This window comes from Ascaphus truei, chromosome 3, assembly GCF_040206685.1.
Source record: "Ascaphus truei isolate aAscTru1 chromosome 3, aAscTru1.hap1, whole genome shotgun sequence".
Lineage (NCBI taxonomy): Eukaryota > Metazoa > Chordata > Amphibia > Anura > Ascaphidae > Ascaphus > Ascaphus truei.
The window spans coordinates 333,866,046-333,889,001 of NC_134485.1; the positions used below are offsets into that span (position 1 = coordinate 333,866,046).

General features: G+C 45.0%; 2 protein-coding genes across 11 annotated transcripts in view; both read left to right on the forward strand.

Moving 5' to 3' along the window:
• The window catches only part of KIF5A (kinesin family member 5A), a 128,809-nt gene extending 125,623 nt beyond the window's left edge, over positions 1–3,186 (forward strand). For all 9 annotated transcript variants that reach the window (XM_075591547.1, XM_075591544.1, XM_075591539.1 and 6 more), the window contains 2 exons: positions 322–441; positions 2,869–3,186. In XM_075591547.1, coding sequence (XP_075447662.1) covers positions 322–400 — 79 coding nt within the window. In that variant the 3' untranslated portion in view covers positions 401–441; positions 2,869–3,186. The remainder of the gene's footprint in view (positions 1–321; positions 442–2,868) is intronic.
• An 18,214-nt stretch (positions 3,187–21,400) lies between these two features.
• PIP4K2C (phosphatidylinositol-5-phosphate 4-kinase type 2 gamma) overlaps positions 21,401–22,956 on the forward strand; it is a 74,377-nt gene continuing 72,821 nt past the window's right edge. Inside the window, exon 1 of one of the 2 annotated variants that reach the window (XM_075591549.1) lies at positions 21,401–21,526. In XM_075591549.1, coding sequence (XP_075447664.1) covers positions 21,443–21,526 — 84 coding nt within the window. In that variant the 5' untranslated portion in view covers positions 21,401–21,442. The other variant, XM_075591550.1, reaches the window with a different exon arrangement.

The window sequence follows — 22,956 nt, forward strand, 5'->3', positions numbered from 1 at the left end:
GTAATTATTATGAGCAGCGCACGGCTGTAAGACCTTCAGTCACGCCTACAGAAGGACCTCATTTGGAAGATACAGTATTTAGCACATGTCACTGCCATTCACTTGAATGAAAGTTATTTAAATCTAAATAGTTTCATTTAGTGAAAATCCATCTGGCTGTTTCTGTAGTTACTACAAGGGATGGGTTATATAGCGGCTCTGTATAGAGTTACAAAGACTTGATTACTCTGAAAACTATTAAATATGTGATCCTCTAACAAACAACACGACTTGGATGCTAAAGTTGAAATATATATGGATTGTTCTTTGTTTTCATTACAGAAGCGATTTGCCATGTGGCTGTGAGGCTGATGATCAATCCAAACTGTTCCCCCTTCACCAGGAGGCGGCAGCCAGCTAATAACTCCGTTAGCAGATACCTCCTTCCACCTGCACTTTCAGGTAATGCCCAGTTAGGAATCCCAACCAGTAGGAGGTTTGTCAGTCAAACACCAGTGGGCACTGTAACCAGTTACTGATATGTTTTCCTTTACAAGGTGCAGGATGATTCTTTTGGGGCAATTGGAACAGATTTCAAATGCAATGTAATTGCTAGTTATGGATGTTTGCTGCGTTTGACAGCAATCATTCAGGTATATACATAAATGAAAATAAAGGAAAATAGTATTTACGAGAGAAAGAAACATCCAATAACAAGGCTATATCAAGTAAACCCTTCCCTAATAGCTCCTCTACCCACTTCCCAACCACCTTGTTGATGCCAGTTAATGCAAAGTGCCTTCCTACAGTAGATCAACACTAAGCGATATATGTATACAGTATATGTATGTACCAACATTGATGCTTACAGAATAATATTAACAGCACCTCAAAATATTAAATAACAGGGTTTATGTATTAAAGAGGCAAGCCAAGCAGTACTTAAAAAAAAAAAATATATATATATATATTTTTTTTTAAATGTATTTATTTAATATATGCAGCTTTTGATTACCTTTATTGAAAACTAATTACCTGAGCTGCCGATCGATTAGTTCTCCTGTAATCGATCAGCAAAGATCCAGCTTCCCAGGGTTCACTCAATAGCTGCCTTTCAGTTTTAATCACGAATTCAGTCAATGTAACTCAGCAACTACAATGTATTCTTATATTACTAAGGTAACGTGATCTATTGTTACACTTTGCAGCTCAAACTGCTGGGAATCTTAGCAACAAATTACCACAAACGAGAAAGTGTTGCAAAGATCTTGCACTGCTGGGGAGGTGGGCTAAAACCTGCTATAGAAATCAAAGGATGCTCAGTATATTAAAACTTATTAAAAATGGCATTGAGTTTAATAAAAAAAACAAAAAAACGTATTAAGCATTATGTAATACTACAGAACTGATTTGTTTAAAAACACACACACACACACACACACACACACACACACACACACACACACACACACACACACACACACACACACACACACACACGTAGGATATTGCATGGATTGCTCCTTTAAGCTCCTATATTGGCTATTTTGTCAATACATTGCTACATTGTTAGTATTAATGTTTATGTATCATGCCACTCTGCACCAGTTTCTCTGTTTGTGTTAGCATGCAATTTGTTTGTTTTTAGAGCAATAGGAGAAGCTAAGGTTGACAGTGATGCACATTTAGGGTTAACCCCACTAGGTCTGCTCTGGAGTCTACTGGTTTTGTCCTTGGATCTCCATCCTCCAAGGAAGATCATGCAATGGCAGTGTTCCTTTTAATCTGCCAATACTAAATGAAGCGGTCATAGTCGGAGGAAGGCCTATGAGTGAGACTGTCCACTTATGAGTAAAATGATTGAGGCTGAGTGATACTATTTTATGATGCCCAAAAAGACCTCCATCCAGTTGATATACCTGTACCCTATGCCCCAACCCTACCACACATACACACACCTTGCTTTGTATACCTGGTCTATTGAATGACAAGTACAGTCCTCTAAATCAGGGGTGCGCAAAGCTTCCCCTCTGCCTGCTCTCCTCCCCTGCTCATGCCCCCCCAACCCCCCGCCGCTCAGCTCTGGTGTCAAATGATGCCGCGGGTCATGTGATGTCACATTGCGCAATTTGACGCCGGGTTTCTGTAGCGATGTGTCACCGAAGACAAGGTAGGAGAAAGTTACAGAGACCTCGTGCGGTCCCTGGCATTTAATACCTCTGTAACCACCGTGCAACCCCCCCCCCCACCTAGTTTGCGCACCCCTGCTCTAAATCTTCATTCCTCCAGTATGACAATCCGACCCATAATACATTGGGATATAACAGATTTGCATATTTCTCCATCGTTTTTTCATGTTGTGTGTCAAATAAAGATACCTAAGAGACTTGTGTCAAGTGTAAATCTTGGGAAACGAGATGCAACAGTCAGCAGACACTAGTAAATCACTCACGTGCTGCACAATGTTTGTTGTCAGCCACATTCACCTCAACCAGTAAGGCTGCGCTTATAGTGCCGTCAAAACAAATGCATTGCCGCCGTCGCATGAGCTTATAGTAAGCGCGATGGAGCGCCGGCTTGGTTGCGATCGCTGGAAGTCATCTCAATTTGATTTTTCCAGTGACCGTAGTCTGACCTCGCCGGCACTATAAGCGTAGCCGAAGACGTAGCCCGATTCTACAATATGCAGATCTGTGTGCAGTAGAGTTTTGAACCACTTCAAAGTAGGTTGTATGTACATGATATATATTGTTTCCTTCTAAATGTTATTCTCATCAAGTTTACAAAAAAAAAAAAGATCTCCGTTCTTGATTCTCTGGTTTTCTGACATCTGAAAGCACTAGTCAATTAATTTCTCTCTGCTTTGTCTTTCCTTTGCTTCACTTCCAGTATCCAAAGGGACTGAAACTTACTCCCAGCATGCTGCAAGTTAGCTTTTTGTGGCCTCTGCTGCCAAACATTATCCTCCTTGTATGACTCTCTCGCAGTGTCTTTCTACTGTGCTCTGTTCATGTACTGTATACTAACAGCTGCTAATGTTTATTCTATATCTTTGCAATGCAACTATGTATCCACCTGTGTTTTCAACTTTATCCTCTCTAGAAGTTATTTATTGTATATCTGTTAAATCACACACTGTGTGTCATTTACATTGGGTTAATAATGTATCACCTGGCAAGTGGAATAAAAGATGATGATTAAAATAAAGGAGTGTGTTGTTATTTCAATGCAATGGTTTTTTTTTTTTTACATTACACTGTTTTACATGCTGTGCTTGTTAACTCCATTGCTGCCAGAGATGAATGCAATACTTTTCTTTTAGTGTTAAAGAAATCTGACAATATCTACAAATAGGTTAAAGAAGATGACAATTGCCCTTTTCCTACAAAGATAAGTAGAACGAGCAATTTACAGTAAAGATACCGTAAATGTATTCTATTCTCTAAAATGTATTCCTGAAACTACTCCCAAAGAGGTCACTCACTTAAAATATTTTTCAGTGAGAAAAAAAAAGTTAACATTGCTGACTTACACAATTCACCTTTCCAATGCTGAACGTCGAGCAGCACCCACGTGATGCCACAGAGCGTCTGGAATCTGCATCCATGTGATTGCTTTGGTAGTGATCACATGACCATGACCACTCTCCAATTACAAACATGGATGCAGAGTGCCCTCCCGTTCTATTTTGAGCTGGCTCACATTAGCCTGATCATTGCCTAGAAAATGTGCAAAGCCCTGATGACATACTTGGTACATCAATAGGACCTATGGCATGCCAGGTATATCCACAGGGCAGTGAAAAGGTTAATCTGTGAAGTGGGGTAATCAGAGACATTATGCATGCCTTTATGTCCACTACGGTAGCTAAAGGGTTAATAATCATAACTAGTCACCTAACTATCTACCCATTGCATGCCATTGAGGCGAGTAAGGCATTGTCATGCAATGTCTTACTAATAGCTACAGAATGCAAGAGGTTAACACCTCCCACCCGGGCCCAGGATAATAGCAGGAACTGCTTTTTGGTGGTAGAGGGGGTGGTTGAAGCTTGTAGTTGCCCCAGGGTGGGTGGTTAGGCCTCCCGGGAGGGTTGTGGTTGGAGTTAACCCATTCAGTAACTTAGCGGTTACTATCGCTAAGGTACTGAAGGGGTTAACCCCTCCCAAAAGGCCTAACCACCCACCCCTGGGCAACTACCCCCTTCACCAACCCCCTCTACGACCAACACAACCAGACAGGAATGGGCAAAAGTGCTATTAGACAAAGATGGCAAATACCCCTTTTGCAGTGCAATAAAACACAATCTATATATATATATAAAATAAATAGTCATTGTATCCATTGATTGTCACTGTCATTACCTATGTCCTCAATGGGCGCACAGATAGCCATACCCTACTACCTACCCCAACACCACCGCTCCCCCCCCCCTACCTCCCTCAGCGGCTCCCTATAAAACAATACAGAGAGAGTGTGTGTGTGTGTGTGTGTGTATACACACACACACACACACACACACACACACACACACACACACACACACACACACACACACACACACACACACACACACACACACACACACACATATATCCATACAAACACACACAGCACTCACCCATACTGTTGGGGGGGAGGGGGGAGGGAGAGAGGAGAGAGGGAAGGGGTAGGAGTGTGAGAGAGGGGGGATAGGAGATTGAGGTGGGGAGAAGAGAGAGTGGTGCAGGATGGGGGAATCGAGAGAGAGGAGGGAAGAAAGAGAAGAGGGGGAAAGAGAGAGGAGGGAAGAAGGAGAAGAGGAGGAAAGAGAGAGAGAGGAGGGAAGAAGGAGAAGAGGAGGAAAGAGAGAGAGATGAGGGAAGAAAGAGAAGAGGGGGAAAGAGAGAGAGGAGGGAAGAAAGAGAAGAGGAGGAAAGAGAGTGGAGGGAAGAAAGAAGAGGGGGAAAGAGAGGAGGGAACAAAGAGAAGAGGAGGAAAGAGAGTGGAGGGAAGAAAGAGAAGAGGGGGAAAGAGAGAGAGGAGCAAAGAAAGAGAAGAGTGGGAAAGAGAGCGAGACAGGAGAGTGGGGAGAGAGAGAGAGAGAGAAGTGGTGAAGAGAAAGGAGGGGGAAGAGAAAAAGGAGGGGGGAATAGAGAGAGGGCCGGGAAGTGAGAGACAGAGAGAGGGAGGCAGCTCCATATATATATACATACATACTGTACATACATATACACACACACACCTCATCCATACAGCGGGACAGGAGAGTTGGTGACATCATAATAATCTAAAGTGTTTATGACATCACACCCTGGGAAAACATTGCATGTATCTTCAGAGCTGTTTTGCTTTGGTAATGAGGAGGTTGGAGTTTTACCGAGTGATAAAGAAAGTGCGAGGAGCAAAGCGCAGAGATTCTCAACATGGGCGAAGCGAGCAGAGGGAGGGGTTGGTGCTCAAAGCTTCCAGGGGCTGAGCCCCTAATACATCACAACATGCAATATTAAAGTGCTCATTAAACCCTTGAGGCTACCAAGACATTGTTCCTGGTGGTCACTGACTATGCAGGCTTTGATGAACCTCAACGTGGATGGGGTAAGTGTTTTTTTTTTTATTAACTCGAGTGCCAATGATTCTAGCTTAAACGGTATAGTGACCTTGCTGACAACCAAGGGGTTAATGACTTTATTTAATCAAATTTTTCATGTGTATGTGTGTGCACGTATGTCTGTGTGTGTACGTTTGTACGTATACGTATGTATGTGTGTGTACATACTTTGTGTGTGTGTGTTTAATTAAGGGCTCTCCTTAATTAGAAATCTATGGCGATATTAATGTGTGCATGTATCATAAGACACAACACCACACCAGGAACTCTGGATAGAAGGCACAGAACACTACACTAGATATCATGAAGAAAATGTGTATTATGGTTCAAATATGACACCGATGTTTCGGTCCACTATAGGACTTTCATCAGGGTTATATACAGCATGAAAAACACAAACCGGAAATAAAATGGGGAAAAAACAGCGAAAAACGGAATCCCAAGAGAAGCCTCCTTGTTGCTAAGCAACTATCTGGTGTAAATAAACAAACTGCAGTTAGTGCAATAATAAGTTATCCATATGCGTAAACTAAACACAGTCAGTAAAAAAAAGATCAAAATAAATACTTCAACTACTCCAACTTCCCAATGGGGTTTTCTATATGGTAAATGCCATATAGATTTATGAATTGGCCGGTTCACCACCCCTGGACTAGCTCTTCTGAGACTAGCTAGCTTTTTGCAGCTCTTCTGAGTTGATTGAATAGCATGTGAAGGATTAATTTCTGCAAAATTACTCATTTACACGTGGATTTTCAATTGAGCCGAATTAAGCTGCAACATTTTTCAGGGAGCTATGTGGCTGCCTCTATACCCTTTATTGAGTCAAGTGAAGACGGTTTTTTTGAAGAAAAAAAAAGCCACACCACGCTCTTTGGAATATATTGAATAGCGTTCTTTTTCCTCATTGTTATAACAGCTGATGTTGTAACAGCAGATCAGCAGAGTTTATCTACTACATACAGCAATGAGTAGAGTCCACAGTGTATACAGAATGCTAGGGGGGCGCAATCTTTTCCCCCTGTGCCCCACTGCTGGCTTTCTCCCTCTCCTCGCACCCCCCTCCCCCTCTTACTTTGATTCAGATGTCCTGGCGTCATGGCAACGTGATGTCACATGACCCCACGACGTCATTTGACGCTGCACTGCCATGGCGACGCATCATTAGGAGTGCGGGGCCTCTGTAAACCCCGCGCCCCCTGCAGCAAGTCTCCCCACGCACCACTGCTGTATGCAACCCCACATTTTATAAACCCAGACACTTTTTTTTTGTGCAACCTTCAAATTCTTGCTAAAGGACAAAACATTTGGCTTCATAATAGCACACACAAAATACACTGTTTATCTCCATCTTTAAACCCTTACTGAGAAATCACTTTTGACAAGGCTACTTATCTCAAACTCTTGAACCTGAATGCAGAACTAATGAAGGCACAATTGTTTCCTTGAAAATGAACAGAAGCGTGTCTATATATGCATTGTATGAAACAGAACGGGGCATGCACAACACATTTATTACCAAATGAGCATACAACAATATTGTAATTCTTGGGTTAAAGTTAGGGCCGGCTTGTAATTTTGCGGGGCTCGTGCAGCTGTTTTTGCGGGGGGCCTCTTACCAGATCCGTCGGGCCTTTCTCTTTAGACGTCGCAGCGTCACGACATCATTACATCATGACACCATGCTGCGTCACATTGTCATGGCACTGCGACGCCTTTTGATGTTGCGGTGCAATGATGGAACGCTGTAAGAGGGGGAGGGGGGATGCCAGGCGATGCCGCCGGACCACGTAAGAGATACTGTCAGGGATATCCTGACAGTTTAGGAGTTCTCCCTTTCTGTTCCTTGCTTGTCCACCAGATGTGCTGCTGTTTCTGCTTGCTCTGGGTTTTCCTCTGTTTGTCTCCTCTTGAGTGCTTCTGTCTTCTGTCTCGGCCTGCTTTACAGTTTCCTGTACCTCTTTGCCTTTTGCTTTGTTAGTGTCCAGACTCCTCCTGCCCCTGATCTGTTTCCGTTTTGTTCCTGTGGAGTTCTGGTAACATTATTAAAGGCCTTTGCTATTGAACTAGCTTTCCCTCATCTGTTTCCTGCTCCCTGGTCCCAGTTCCTGCTCCCCTGCCCTCTTCCTGCCTTCCTGCTGCCGACCCCTGCCTGGACCCCGACGATCCTGCTTGCTGCCTGCCACCGAACCCTGCCTGTGCCCCCGACGATCCTTGCCTGCCGCTTGCCTCCAACCTTGGCCTGTGACCCCGACGATACTTGCCTGCCACCTAACCCTCCCTGTGACCCCGATGATCCTTGTCTTCTCTGCTGTTCCGGCCATCAAGGTCCTCTCTGCTCCTGGAGTCCTGTGACAGATACTGACAGAGGCCCTGCACTCTCCCCCGACAATCAGTTGAACTGTTGTGGGGAAGAGCACGGGGCCTCTGTAAGCGCTAGGCTCGGAGCGATGGTACAGATGGAACCGCCATCAAGCTGGCCCTGGGATCTAAGCCTAACGTCCATGGTCACATCAGAAAAGCAATATTGAATGGCGATTACTTGAGTTCCAATGCCACCAAAATTGTTGTATCCCTTCTACTTGAGGGTAGATCCACAGAGCTCCGTTAAATCTGACCTACTAAGATGAAGTTACCTAAATAGGTAACGTCTTTTAGTTTTTCTCAGTTTAACCGATAACCACAAAGCTAGAAACAAAACAGCGGCCGTTGGTAATCTCATTAACATAGGGTTAATGCCATGTTAAATTAGCACGGTGTTTAACCCAAAGTATTATTGAAAATCAGCCTGAGCAAGATATTCATATAAAACATTGTATGCTTTCTTTTTTCTGTAAATCTATATAACAGCTGATCTTCCAGTGGCACTTACTGCTCTCCTATGTCTAATACCTCACTTCCTTGTTCAAAAGTTGCACAATAATTGTAAAGTGAGGAACAATCTTCAACATTCTTTCCAATTAAAGTTTCAGTCCACAAGATACTGTATACTTAACTTGCAAAACAATGCAAGTATTCATCCATGTACCAAACTCAGTTAACATACCTGATTTACATCTTGATGTCATTTTATTGAAGATGCTGTTATAAGACATTTTTACTGAAATAAAGGTAGCTTTGTAAAATCCAGTCTATTTTGGTAATGGCACCTATAGCTCCATCTATTAATTCTTGTGTCACATTCACATAACTAATCAATAAAGCAATCTATTCTATATGTACTCACAAAACCTCCATAAATATATCCCATGGCTATAGGCTGAAAAGTTATATATATATTTTTTTTTTACTTTTGAGCTGTTTTTTCTCATTTACTTAATTTTGAGTAGTTTCAGGAAACCAATACTGCATGTGTCTCATCAATGTCAGGGGGTATGGAAACAGAGTAGCAAAGTCTAACATGTACAATATGTATACATACATAATACAGTATGACATTTACAAAATATGATCTCACAATTAGAGCTGAGAAAAGCCAGCTATTTCTGCTTCTACTGAATTCTCTCTTTCTGCCATTTAACTTATTTTCTCCATCTCAATGATAACATAATCCGATTCATGCATAATTGTTTTTGGCATCATTCACCAAGCTAAACCCATTACGTATATAACTTGCATTTATTTTCGACTTTCCTTTAATGATTCAGTGTTCTGAAGAACACATGTGGGTTTGAAATACAGAGGACTACAACCATTAGCTCTCCAGATAAAGTTTTAGACATCCCTGTAATTTTTGAAGCTGCAACATTGAGATAATGATAAGCCTACTATCACGGATGACCCCTATGTGCCTTTCTCTACCATAACTAACACCTGTCATACTTTCTTGATCTAGTTTTCATTATACAGTAAAACTTAAATTCATGTTACACTGCCTGATTCACAGTCCTTTACTGCTCTGTTCTCTCATGGTTAGAATAAACAATAATAAAAAAAACCCAGTAGAAACAGGATAAAAAAAAGTGTAAATGAACTTCTTTCCCTTTGAACTTTTGTTAAAAATAGGAATATTTCTATCTTGCCCCCTCCTCTTCCCACACAAAAAGAAGCAGACACCTTTGCAGACAACTTTCTACATCATGCAGGTAGAACTTGGCGCCACACTGACGTTATTTCATCTGGGTTCAGGTTTTAGTTCATCTGAACACAAAACGTGTCCTGCTGCTTTAGACTACTGCATACAAAATAAACCCAGAAAGACGTCCACAATGCGACAGAAACAGCACAGCACTAGAGTTCCCAGAATGGTCACTGGAGCTAAAACCAGGACTGGCTAAGCTACACTGACAAGTTCAAGTCACTATCGATTGTGTACAATGCTATGCTGTAAGGGAAAAAAGTGGGAAAAGTGCACAACTCATGGTGTAGTATAAAAATATATAATGTGTGAAGACATCAAGGATAAGTAATGCACGTACAAAAAAAATCAGTTCTTTTGCTCATGTCACAAAACAACTGGCATGGATTTTACCACAGTTGATCCACATCTACCGCAGGGGAACGGCGTCACCGATTGTCGCATCCAACAGCTACGATGCTTCTCTGCGGTAACCTCTTCTCCCGATCGATATAGGGATGTTATTCTCCACAGGTAAGAGTTGTTTCCTTTCCAGGAACACGCGTATAGGAGGCTTGCAGGGGAATCGGCAGCTTCTGGAGAGCCGGAACTGAAGCCGTCAGCACGGTCTGTTGCTCTCCAACGGGGAAATCCGAACATCTGTCTGAATTAGCAGTAGGCAGTAGCTCGTGACATCACCACTAGGCTGCGAGGAAGCAAGAAGCGTGTTCACAGAGCCCTGGTTTTACCGCAGATTAATTAATTAGCTCTATAGCTAAAACAAAGAATATAGGAACAATAGCTGTAGGGTCCACATGCCAGTTGTTTCGTGACATGCGCAAAAGAACTGATTTTATGTACGTGCATTATTTATCCTTGATGTCTTCACACATGATATATTTTTATACTACACCATGAGTTGTATGCTTTTTCCCCTTTCTGTAGTTCAATGAGATGCTGAGCCATCTCTTGTGGATAGCAGCCGACTCTACTAATTTACCTCACTGAAGGTTATGTTATTTTATTTAATAATCTTGTTAGACATATTACTCACGTGGTTTAATTCAAGTTTTCCACTTCCACTTTTTACAAATTTCCCATTGTTGGTTTCAACTTTATTAATTGATATCAATTTGTGCGCTGCACTTTTCTTCACCTAAGCTGTGCCGTATCTGTAAAGGTTAAAGTGTTATTCCATATTGTCCAAAGTCGCCGTTTAGGCCATTTTTAGGTGAAAAACCCCTATTGCGGTCAATGGGGATTTCCGTCCGAAAACAGCCTGTACATCTGCTTTGGACTATGTACATGTAACAGGGTATGTCATTCTGCCAATCTTTCCCCCGCCCTGTTATGCAAGTCCTGCTAGCTGCAGGCTGTAAGGGGTTAATCTTATGGGTTTGTGACCTCACCCATGTTCCTCTATGATGTACAGGAGTAAGGTGGTGACTCATGGCCTGTGTAAGCCTATCAGTGATAGCTATAGACCATGAGCCCACCCTTTCTGTCCTAATTAGGGGAATGCCAAATTAAGAGTCAGTCCTGTTCCTGCTCTGGAGGAGAGAGGAAGCAGTAGAGCTATCAGACTCTCCCATTGTGGGATGAGCATGCTCACCCTCAGCCTTGGGACTGAGGGAACATCTGATTCAGCCACAGATGCCCTATACTACCAGGGTCAAAGCACCATCCAGAGGTATGGAGCCTCTGAGACCTTGCATCGCTGCAAGAAGATCTGCAGTGGATGTCCCCAATAAAGATCCTGTTCATAATATACCTCTGTCTGAGTATCAGTCCTTGGGCAGAGGGAGAAAGAGTGCAATAGTGGGGGTTTACCTCCGAACATCCTGGAGACCACTACTGCTGGAGGTGCTAAGCACCATAAGAAGAACTCAGAGAAGAACCTAAGCCTGTCCTGATCTCCCATCATCGCAGATCAGACTCGGCTCTCCCTCCCATAACAGGTATTTGCACCACACACCAGGTAGCATGGGCTGTGTATCTCCCACTGGTGGGTGTGGAGGAGGGGGGGGGGGGCAGTGCTACATACAATTACCCAATTAGTGTATTTAGCTGTGTGCACATAAACAAAATAACCACATGGCTGCAAATGATCAAACTGCCGGAATCAAATATATTTAAAAAAAACCTCTACCGTTGTAGCTCTCATTGTTGGTTGTGATACTTTTTAGAGAACCAACATAAGAGTTCTTTGTTTATGAAATTATAGTGTACAAAGCTTTTGAAACCTAATAGGTTTCTTCTTCAGGTACACTTTGCAGCGCAGTTATATGGTCCTTCTAACATATATTATTATAAAAATGCTCACACCTCCAAAACAATGTAGAGCAGTAAGTGGGTTAAATATTGCCACAATGTGTCATGAATCCAGTATCTCGATGTTAACCAGTTTTCAACTTCTGGACTTTAAAAATAATGGCTTAAATCATTATACTGGATTCATGACACATTATGGCAATATTTATCCCACTTCATGTTAGAGAAGGTGCGAACAGTACAGCCTGATACCTCCTGCCATAATCCACTCGCCTCTGAGACTGATCATACAAAGCACCTGCTAATTTACACTCCATACAGAGATAATATCCACACTTACTCATCAACACTTTAGGACGGCTATATAAAGGTGAACCCCGTTATAACACGGTGTTCGGGGTCCACATAATGAGGCTGCGTTATAACCGGGACCATGAAATGGCCGCCACACGAAGACTTACCCGGCATCTGCAGCTCTCTCCTCTCTCCCTGCTTCATCAGGCTGCATCCACGTGCGCGGCGCACTTCTCCAAGTTTTTTTTTTTAGAACATTCAATGCATTCAACACACACACCTGAATTTTAAGTGGAAAAAAATTATCCAATTACTAATTTTAGTTGTAAACAAAAAAGGAACAGATCCCTTCTTCCTTGCACTCAGTCTTAGAGATCTTACTTCCCTTCTTCATGATTACACAAGGAATATAGGAAAGGGACTTTTCACAAATATGAAACCCAATCCAGATTCACTCTACCTTTAGAAGTCAGTGTGAGGGTAGAGGTTTTCACCAAACTTGTAAATAAAGATCTTGAGAAATTAGAGTTTGAAAAATGGTGTGGTAACCTCAACAAGAATGAACGCAACGCACTCAGAGATTTGAAAGAAAACAACAACTTTACCATCAAATATTCTGACAAAGGTGGGAACATAGTGATCCTCAACACTGAGGACTGTCAGTGAAACCTTGAAACTGCTCTCAGATAGGTGCTGTTATGAGATCCTAAACAGGGAGTGTAAAAAGAAACTCACTACGATCCGGAACTGTGATGTATCTGGCAAAGTGCTTTCAAAAAAAGAATACGATCAACTACAACCACAGTTACCTAAGATAGCGACATTTTATAGCCTCCCCAAGATCCAAACACCCAATAGTGTATGGGATTGCTAATTTAACTCAACAGGAAAGTGTGTATGTGAACCAGGTTCTTAGAACCTTTATTAACACTCTACCCGCTTATTCACGTGATACGAAAGATGTTCTAAACAGACACAAAGATGTGACTATTGATGAGGACACTTCTCATCAGTCTTGATGTAGACAGAGGTTTTATATGCCTCTATAATACATGACACTGGGATTAAAGCCGTTGGGTACTTTTTAAAGACCAGCAGTCTGCATTTTGAGAATCATAACAAACTAATCTTAGACCTTCTGGACTTTATATTAACCCACAATTATTTTATTTTCAATAAACAACCTCTGCCGTTAGGTACGAGGCACAGAATGGGAACCACCTGTGCCCCCACATACACAAATATTTTTCTTGGAATGTGGTAGGCATAAGTGGTCTTCAATGACACAAATGATCTATATACCCCGCATCATCTTATTATGGTGGCGGTATAGAGATGATATTCTCATTCTATGGAGGGGCCCACAGGATCTCTTTCTGGACTTTACACGTTTTGACTAGAAATGATCTGAACTTGAGACTTACTCATGCGTTGAGGGAACAGGAGATTACCTTTCTGGGTTTAAGACTCTTTAGGGGAACGGAGGCCTACTTGAGCCCACGGTGCACCACAAACCCACTGCTACTAACAATATGTTACGTGCCAAAAGTCACCACCCTAGATCCCAATTGACAGCTATCCCAACAAGGCAGTTTCTAAGAGCCCGGAGAAACTGTTCAAGTTTTCTCTGAGATTGAAAAAGAGGCGGCTCCCATGAAACTTAGGTTTCAAGAAAGAAGCTACAGTAACAGTCATAAAGAAGGCCTACAAAAGAACGAAGCACAATGCCCATAGTACGTTATTGAGTGATAAAAACACCTCCCCTCCTGATTAAAAGATAATCAAGTTTGTGGGTAGTTAAATAACAACCAGTGGCCGCAAATAATTAAAATCCTGAGTGATCACTGGCATCCTCCACGAGGACCATGATCTGAGCCAAGTCTTAACTTTAAAACCCATTTTGGTCAGCAGAAGAGCGTCAAACTTGAGGTCTATGCTAGTCCATAGCCATTTCGAAGCCCCAACTAAACACCCGACTGACTAACAGGTCTACGGGAAATCTCAAACGTCAGGGCTGTAAAGCCTGTCGTTTTACCCTACGTACAAAATATTTTCATAACTGGAATGATAAAAAAACTTACGATCAGACAGTTTATTAACTGCAGAACAATTGGCGTCATATACCAAGCAATATGTATCTGTGGTAAGAAGTATGTAGGTAAGACTACCTGCCAGTTTCGTCGGAGAGTTCTTGAGCACCTGAGTGCCATAAGAAATCAACTTGACAATCATATCCTGGAAGTACATAAGGACCTATTTAAAGATCTAAAGTTCACAGGGATTGAACATCTCTCTGAGGGACCTAGAGGTGGTGACTGGGATAGGTAGCTCCTTAAAAGAGAATCTAGATGGATTTATTCATTAGGAACCCTTTCCCCTAATGGCCTCAATGAAGGGTTTGTGTTGTCTCCCTTTATTTAATAAATAACCTAGACACTACGGCTATTTCATATCTGAGTTATGTTGGTTACGTCTTATTATTGCTGTTTTTCTGCAATATCAAGACAACTCTCTTCCAATTTTATTTATTTATTTCCATGTATCAGCTTTATTTAATAACCTTTTTTATGCAATATTATATTGTACTGTTAATGTTAAATCAGTCATTCCTTACCCAACCGAAAGGGATTTCTCTCTCAAAATGAATCTCCTACATATGCTCTCCTTATGTTAATCCTGCCAGGTTAGCTTTCAAATTCAGCCATTTTTTGTTATATCATAGGATTTATCTGAGCACAGTATGGGTTAATTGATGCTCCCTTACTCATCATGACAATGACCGGCTACTTATACAGTACCTCCTGTCTGTATAGAAGGAGCGGCTCAGTGAGTAAAGACACTGATTGACAATGAGATTGTTGCAGGGGAGCCTGGTTCAATTCCCGGTGTCGGCTCCTTGTGACCTTGGGCAAGTCACTTTATCTCCCTGTGCCTCAGGCATCACAAAACATAGATTGTAAGCTCCACAGGGACCTGTGCCTGCAAAATGTCGCTGTAAAGCTGCTGCGCATAACTAGCAGCGCTATACAAGAACATGCTATTATTATTATTAGAGAGTCGGGCCCACCCAAAAAAAGCCGTCAGTGCAGCTAAATTACAATCTATTGTGGAGAGAGGATACAGCTGAAATCACTGGCGTGTTTCTCTCTAGAGGTAGTGGTTCTGTGGGTATCTCTGAGAGTTGGAGTTGGAGATGTGGGTGTCTGTGCTCCGTGGCTTCAGTACAGTTGCCTCCTAGTGCAGACTCTGGAGTGAATGATATGCATAGTTACCCGAGTGGACAAATTGATCCCACTTACATACCTCCTCCATTATAGTTGTAATTGCTGCTGATGTCTCATTTTCCCTGTGTAAGCTATACACTATATTGCTAAAGTCACAAAGGTGCATTTGCCACCAGTGACTGATGTCTCCTTAGCAGGGTTCCACTGAGGTTCCTTTTACAGGGGAATACGCATCTAGAATGGTATTAACCCCATAGAGATTCAGTATTCTTCACTGTAGTCCTCAGTAGATCCAAGAGGTATTTTTTATTTCCCTTTCACACTGAGGCTGCGCTTATAGTGCCAGCAACGGCGACACAATGTCAAGGCAAAACAAATGTATTGCCGCCGCTGCGTGCGCTTATATTAGAAGCGACGTGACGGAGCGACGGCTTTGTCGCGATGGCTGTAAGTCGTCAATTTGATTTTTACAGCGACCGCAGCGTGACGTCACCGGCGACGGCACAATAAGCGCATCCTTAGTGGCTTATACCGTCTTATTTATATAGTTACCTGCAGCCTCACCTATATATGGTTAGCTGATTCCATTAGGGATTCTATTGTTAAATATTACACTTGCTCGAGTAGAATGTATATACGTTTCTTTCAACAATTTTTGCACCAAGTTTTTGCTTCATTATGGTGGCCATTTGTAAAAAAAAGTTATCATGACTGCCCTTATTTAGCACTTTATTCACTTTGTGCACAGGTTCGTTTATTATTTGGCACTCACTGATTTTTATCACCATCATTAATTCCTCACCATGTTTTTGGTTTACTAATAGAGTTGATACACTCGGCTTTAAACCCCACATACTATTTACTACAGCTTTATGATCGGGTCCGTATCGTCACATTTTTGCCGCTCTAGATATTTTTAAGCATGTGTTGGCCATGATTGCTACTCCTATTTGATATATAGTAGCTGTTTTTTATTTACTTATGTACTTTTAATAGAGTGTGTTAGTTTCTGTATGTCCGGTCATGTTTGTGTCTGATAGGTTCTTCACACTTTACCTATCCTTGGACTTTATTTTACCTTTGAACATACAGTACCAGTACAGGTGGTTTTATTGTGATCCATTTTCCTATCTACACCAGTACAGAGTGCAAGGAAGAAGGGATCTGTTCCTTTTTATTTACTCTTACACTTTATCCCTTTATGCACCTTTACATTAATTTTTAGACTGATTGAAGAGCAGCGTTCCCATTCCCCCCTTCCCGATTGATATCTAATCATTTTAGTAAATTATCTAAAATAAATACTGTATCCATCGACCAAATATTTTTTACATTGTTACATCATTAAAATAAGATCTTTTAAACTGCAACATTTCAACATGCTCGTTTAAACAGATGTCTAGTATTTAATGTGTACTGTAGATAATAAAAAGGTTCTCAATTAAATAATATTTTCCACATGTTCTGACTATTCCTAAAAATGTCCATGATGGATTGAATGAAATGATATGAGGTAACTAAGTGGTTTGTCCTGATAAACTAATCTTGAATGTTATTATGTTAAAAAAGCATACTTTGTGAAATCTTTTAGTTTTTCCAATATACAGTATTTTATCCCACAAGGACAAAATTCCATGTAAAAAACATATTGCGTACTACAATTAATACAATAATTAATAAATGATTGTTTATTAATAACAAATGAGGTTAACGGATATTAAACTAAAAATGCAAACCTTACAATGGCTGCATGGAAACCAGCCACTAGAAACCACATATCACAGCAGGGCTGTTCCACTGGTGGCCCGTGGGCCAAATGCAGCCCAAAAACTGTTTTGATGTGGCCCTTGAACTCAACTTCCCAAGCAACTAGTATGACATTAGCAGGAGCCAAGCGAATTTTTTTTTACATGTAGCCAGGTCCTCCTTGCCCTTTATCTCCGTTGCGGGAGCGGGGGGGCGGATGACCAGGCTACAGCCGGGAGCTGCGTATGCCACCAGTGTTGCGGGCGGACTCGGAGAGGAGCAGGGAACCAGGCGGGCTGGTGACCGAGTCGCCAGAGCCCCGCGGCACACCCGGCAAGCGGGAGCCGCTATGTTGATTGCGCACGCATGCGCAGGGTGAGCTTTGCGCATGTGCAGTGTTCCCAATAGTGCGGCGGCCATTAGCCAGGCTCCGCATAGCAGCCAGAGGGACTATAAGTCCCAGCATGCACCAGGGCGACTGATCAGGTGGGGGAGCACAGCCAATAAGACTGCGGTATCCTCCGCAAGCTGCAAGAGATACAGTTGGCGCGCTTGGCACCACGCTTCAGTCGGAGCAGGGACAGAGAAGGGTGAAGATGTGTTCAGGGTGCCAGTGGCTCCTGAACTAGGCCAGAGACCCCCATAGATCCCAGCTAGGCCCCAACTCACCTTAGCTTGTGGCTGCTGCAGGGAAGGCCTATAGCTAGGGACCCTTTCCCCAGTAGCTGCTTATAGAACGATTACAGCACGTTGGTGATAAGACACACTTGGTGTGTGCGGACTGCGTCCTGTGGTCTGGGACCAGACCATGGGGTCACTTAAAGAGACTCTAAACAGGGATACAATCCAGCGGGAGACCCCTCCAGAGGCGGACGCCTGAGGATCCGGTAGTGGCAGCATGGGATCATTCTGCTGTCCACGGATCAACATCTTCGGGTTGTCCTGGTCTGGACTGAGACCAGGAGAGGTACTTATGGCCTGCATCAACGGCCATACACACTGTGGGTAGAGCTACCACACACAAATACTCTTTGGGTGGGCCTGTCTGTGGACACTAACGGGTTAAGTGCCCAGGCACCTCCGTACTTTGGGGGTTCCACCAAGGGGGGTGTTACTGTGGGGCGGAGTACTGGGTGGGTGTGGCCTTGTATGAGCTTCATATTATCACTGTTATCCGTTATATGCCAGTAAATATAAGTTAGCCATACTCTGGGTGCGTATTCTTATCTGTTACTGGGCGGTTCCTGTGAGAGGTTATCCTACTGCGTTAGGATCTCTCTGATGTGGAGGCGCTGTGTGCTAGCGAACGTGTACACCCCAGGCTCTCAGTGGCGAAGGATCAGGCCTCCTGTTTGCCACTCAGGTAACAGCAGCACGCTTTGTCCCTTAGGTCACAGAAAAAGAGGGCTACAAACACACAAATTCACTTGTAAGTAAAGGTGATTTAAATATATATAGTACAACGTTTATACAGTTGTAACCCTGCTTCCTATCGCTAGCAAGCGGCTACCATGTGCTGTGTTACCTGTAGGCTCACAGGGCCTAAGTCTCTGCCACGGAGAGCCTGGGGTTACTCGCGCAATACTATATTGGTTGCAGCGCCTCCACCTGCGATGGCTCCCACCAGAGGGGGAGTGGTTCCTCGCAGGAAATATATGTATATATCACTCCACACGTAGGTAAACCAATCAATGACTTTACTAGCAGCCAATTTCATACACATGTACATATATTAACCAGTGTCCCTCCCTAGAGGCGACACTATACACGGCGTCATGCAAGACGCTACCTCCACCTCCACCTTCACCTCCACCTCCTCCCTACACAGTAAGAATGATATGTGTGACTGCGCAGCCACTATGTCCCTTGTGAGTGTGATAGGCCTTGTTGGTGCACTTGTAGATTTAGAGTACCTGCCGAGCACTCCCGTGCTCGGATCTGCAACTGGCTTCACAAAGGATCCGGTGACCGAAGAACACCGGAACCCCTCTCCAGGACGATCCCACCAGGATAGCCTCTGCAGCCGCAACGAAGAACGGCGCCCAACCTTCTGCACGGATGCGCAGCGTAACCAAAGAAGTCCTTAACTGACTCCGTGAACCAACGTGACACTCGCTGTACTATAGGCTGTCCCTACAGCACAGCAACCTTGCATGACTTTAGGGGGAAACTCCTAGAGCCTACGGGGTCGCCTATCCTATGCAGGTAGGTCCCTGACCCCCCTGCACCCACACTACTCGTAACGCGGGCCCTGGGCCATGGTCCCCGGATTGGTTACCGCTATGACCCCCCCAGTTGCCTCACGCTACCTGCCTCTCCTAATCCCTGCAGCAACGCACTGCAACCTAACCCTGTGCCCTCTTGTCAGCCCTCACAGCACTGACCGCTGTGACCGAACAATAAGGCACCTCACTAACCTAAGGGCAGCGTCCCTAACCTAGGGCCGTCCCTTGTCAATTACCCATTAGCCTGAGGGTGAGTTGGGGCCTACCTGGGATTGGGAAACCTACCTGGTGCAGGAGCTTCACTTGCTCCCTACACCCTTCCTGCTCCCTCTTAGCTCCCAGCTCCAACTGCCGTTCTGCAGCGCGCGAAAAGTATCTATTCTCCCCCTCTAGGGAGATCCTAAGCCCTATTGGCTCCCTGGCATCACGTGGGGCGCGCAGAGGCTCAGGGGACTCGTAGTCCCTGCCTAGAGCCTTCCTTGGTAGGCTAGGGTTTCGCGGGCTCTCCTCGCGCTGTCCTGCACATGCGCGATCTCTGCAGGGCCGCCGGGGACTTACTGCGCATGCGCGACCTGCATCAAGATGGCGGCGCCCTGCTCGGGAACCGCCGGAACGGCAAAGCGCTCCCCGCAGTGGCCCCCACCCTCCATAAGTGCCGGGGGGTCCAGCGAGTGACCCGCGGCAGCGGAGAAAACAGGTGAGGGGTCGCGGGACAGCAGACACCCACGGGGGACTTGGCTACATCCTCCCCCTGGTGAAAACTCCAACGTCCCCGCTTGGGGAACGACATCACACGGCATAAGGTTATACAATAAAAATGCATAGCATGATATGTACAACGTAAAACGGTTACCTTTACACCACACAGCAGACACCCACGGGGGACCTGGCTACACAGGCATACCCCGGTTTAAGGACAATCACTTTAAGTACACTCGCGAGTAAGGACATATTGCCCAATAGGCAAACGGCAGCTCGCGCATGCGCCTGTCAGCACGTCCTGAACAGCAATACCGGCTCCCTACCTGTACCGAAGGTGTGCGCAAGAGGGGAGACTATATATATATATAGACTATATACAAATGCATTATTTACATCAGTTATGCACGTATATTACGATTGCAGAACAGTACATGCATCGATAAGTGGGAAAAAGGTAGGTCTTCACTTTAAGTACATTTTCGCTTTACATATACGCTCTGGACCCATTGCGTACGTTAATGCGGGGTATGCCTGTACATGCTTGCAAAATGTTGGAATAAGATCATTTTCAAGTTTTTAAATGTACCTAAAATGACATTATAATTAGCTTGTAGCTCTTCTGCTCCTGTTTCTCATCTGGTCCCTTTGGAGAACTGGTAGAAGAGGCCTGATATATAGGCACCTGTGGTTGAGCAGAAGATTTTAACACAGTGAGGGGTAAAATATTTTTTAAACTACATTTGTTTTGTTTTTTTAAACTCTAAAACTAAATACCTCCCAAATTATTTTTTATAGATTACTTTTAACATTTATTATAAAAGTAAATGTATTTGCTCCTATTTATATATTTGTTGATACAAATATTATTATGATGACAAATGTCTTCATATTGTTGTAGTGATTTATGTTTTTGTTATTGCTCATCGCTTTGGAATGTATGTACATCAGGAACTACTGTGCTGTCTTTATTATTTGATATGTTTATTATTCCAGGGCTCGGCCTACTATTCTGTTACTAGGTGTGTAGCTGTTTACTCTGCTAATCACGTGACTATGCGTGCTCTGTCAGCGGCCATCTTTCATTTGGGCAAAATCTTAGTTACGCCTAGGCATATTTTAAGGAAATGTACAATTTTCAGAAAAACAACGTAACGTTATTTGCTAACCAGCACTCGATGGTCACAAGTCTGTTGCAATCCTTCTCTGACAGTCGGAGCAATTACTCTTCTTTGCCCAAAGCCAAGATGGCCGCGCACTTCCCCTGACTCATCCCGTCATGCTTTGCGGGACTTTAGACACTCTTTCCTATCTCCATGGTGACGTTGTTACTCCTCTCCCGCCCTGCCTAGTTGGCATGCAGTCTGCGCGTCACGTGACCGAAGAGGAGTCTGGGTGGGGGTGTGCAGCTCGGTTCTGCGCAAGCGCGCAGGGCGCCCAGGTGAGCAGGGGGCGGGGGAGAGGCAGCGGGGGTCCGGGCGCCTGGGAGTGAAGGAGAGTCGGCGGCATCCTTTTCCAGTAGCCCCGTCAGGTCATGTCCTCCGCCATGCCCAGCTCGTCGGCCGTGGGAATCATGTCGGCCACCACGGCCAAGACCAAGACGAAAAAGAAGCACTTTGTGCACCAGAAGGTGAAGGTGTTCAGGGCCAGCGACCCTCTCATCAGCGTCTTCATGTGGGGAGTCAGCCACTCGGTGAGGCCCGGACTGCCGCTCCCGGGGAGGGGGGAGGAGGGGTTTGTGCCACAGGGATGATAACGTACTTACCAGAGAAGTATCAACTATTTGGGCTGGAGAGCTCCCCTGCAGCTGGGGAGTTTGGGGAAGAGGGGCTCCCGTGCAGTTGGGGAAGAGGGGCTACCCTGCAGTTGGGGAAGAGGGGCTCCCCTGCAGTTGGGGAAGAGGGGCTCCCCTGCAGTTGGGGAAGAGGGGCTCCCCTGCAGTTGGGGAAGAGGGGCTCCCCTGCAGTTGGGGAAGAGGGGCTCCCCTGCAGTTGGGGAAGAGGGGCTCCCCTGCAGTTGGGGAAGAGGGGCTCCCCTGCAGTTGGGGAAGAGGGGCTCCCCTGCAGTTGGGGAAGAGGGGCTCCCCTGCAGTTGGGGAAGAGGGGCTCCCCTGCAGTTGGGGGAGAGGGGCTCCCCTGCAGTTGGGGAGTTTGGGGGAGAGGGGCTCCCCTGCAGTTGGGGAGTTTGGGGAAGAGGGGCTCCCCTGCAGTTGGGGAGTTTGGGGAAGAGGGGCTCCCCTGCAGTTGGGGAGTTTGGGGAAGAGGGGCTCCCCTGCAGTTGGGGAGTTTGGGGAAGAGGGGCTCCCCTGCAGTTGGGGAAGAGGGGCTCCCCTGCAGTTGGGGAGTTTGGGGAAGAGGGGCTCCCCTGCAGTTGGGGAAGAGGGGCTCCCCTGCAGCTGGGGAGTTTGGGGAAGAGGGGCTCCCCTGCAGTTGGGGAAGAGGGGCTCCCCTGCAGCTGGGGAGTTTGGGGAAGAGGGGCTCCCCTGCAGCTGGGGAGTTTGGGGAAGAGGGGCTCCCCTGCAGCTGGGGAGTTTGAGGGAAGAGGGGCTCCCCTGCAGTTGGGGAGTTTGGGGAAGAGGGGCTCCCCTGCAGTTGGGAAGTTTGGGGAAGAGGGGCTCCCCTGCAGTTGGGGAAGAGGGGCTCCCCTGCAGTTGGGGAAGAGGGTCTCCCCTGCAGTTGGGGAAGAGGGGCTCCCCTGCAGTTGGGGAAGAGGGGCTCCCCTGCAGTTGGGGAAGAGGGGCTCCCGTGCAGTTGGGGAAGAGGGGCTCCCCTGCAGTTGGGGAAGAGGGGCTCCCCTGCAGTTGGGGAAGAGGGGCTCCCCTGCAGTTGGGGAAGAGGGGCTCCCCTGCAGTTGGGGAGTTTGGGGAAGAGG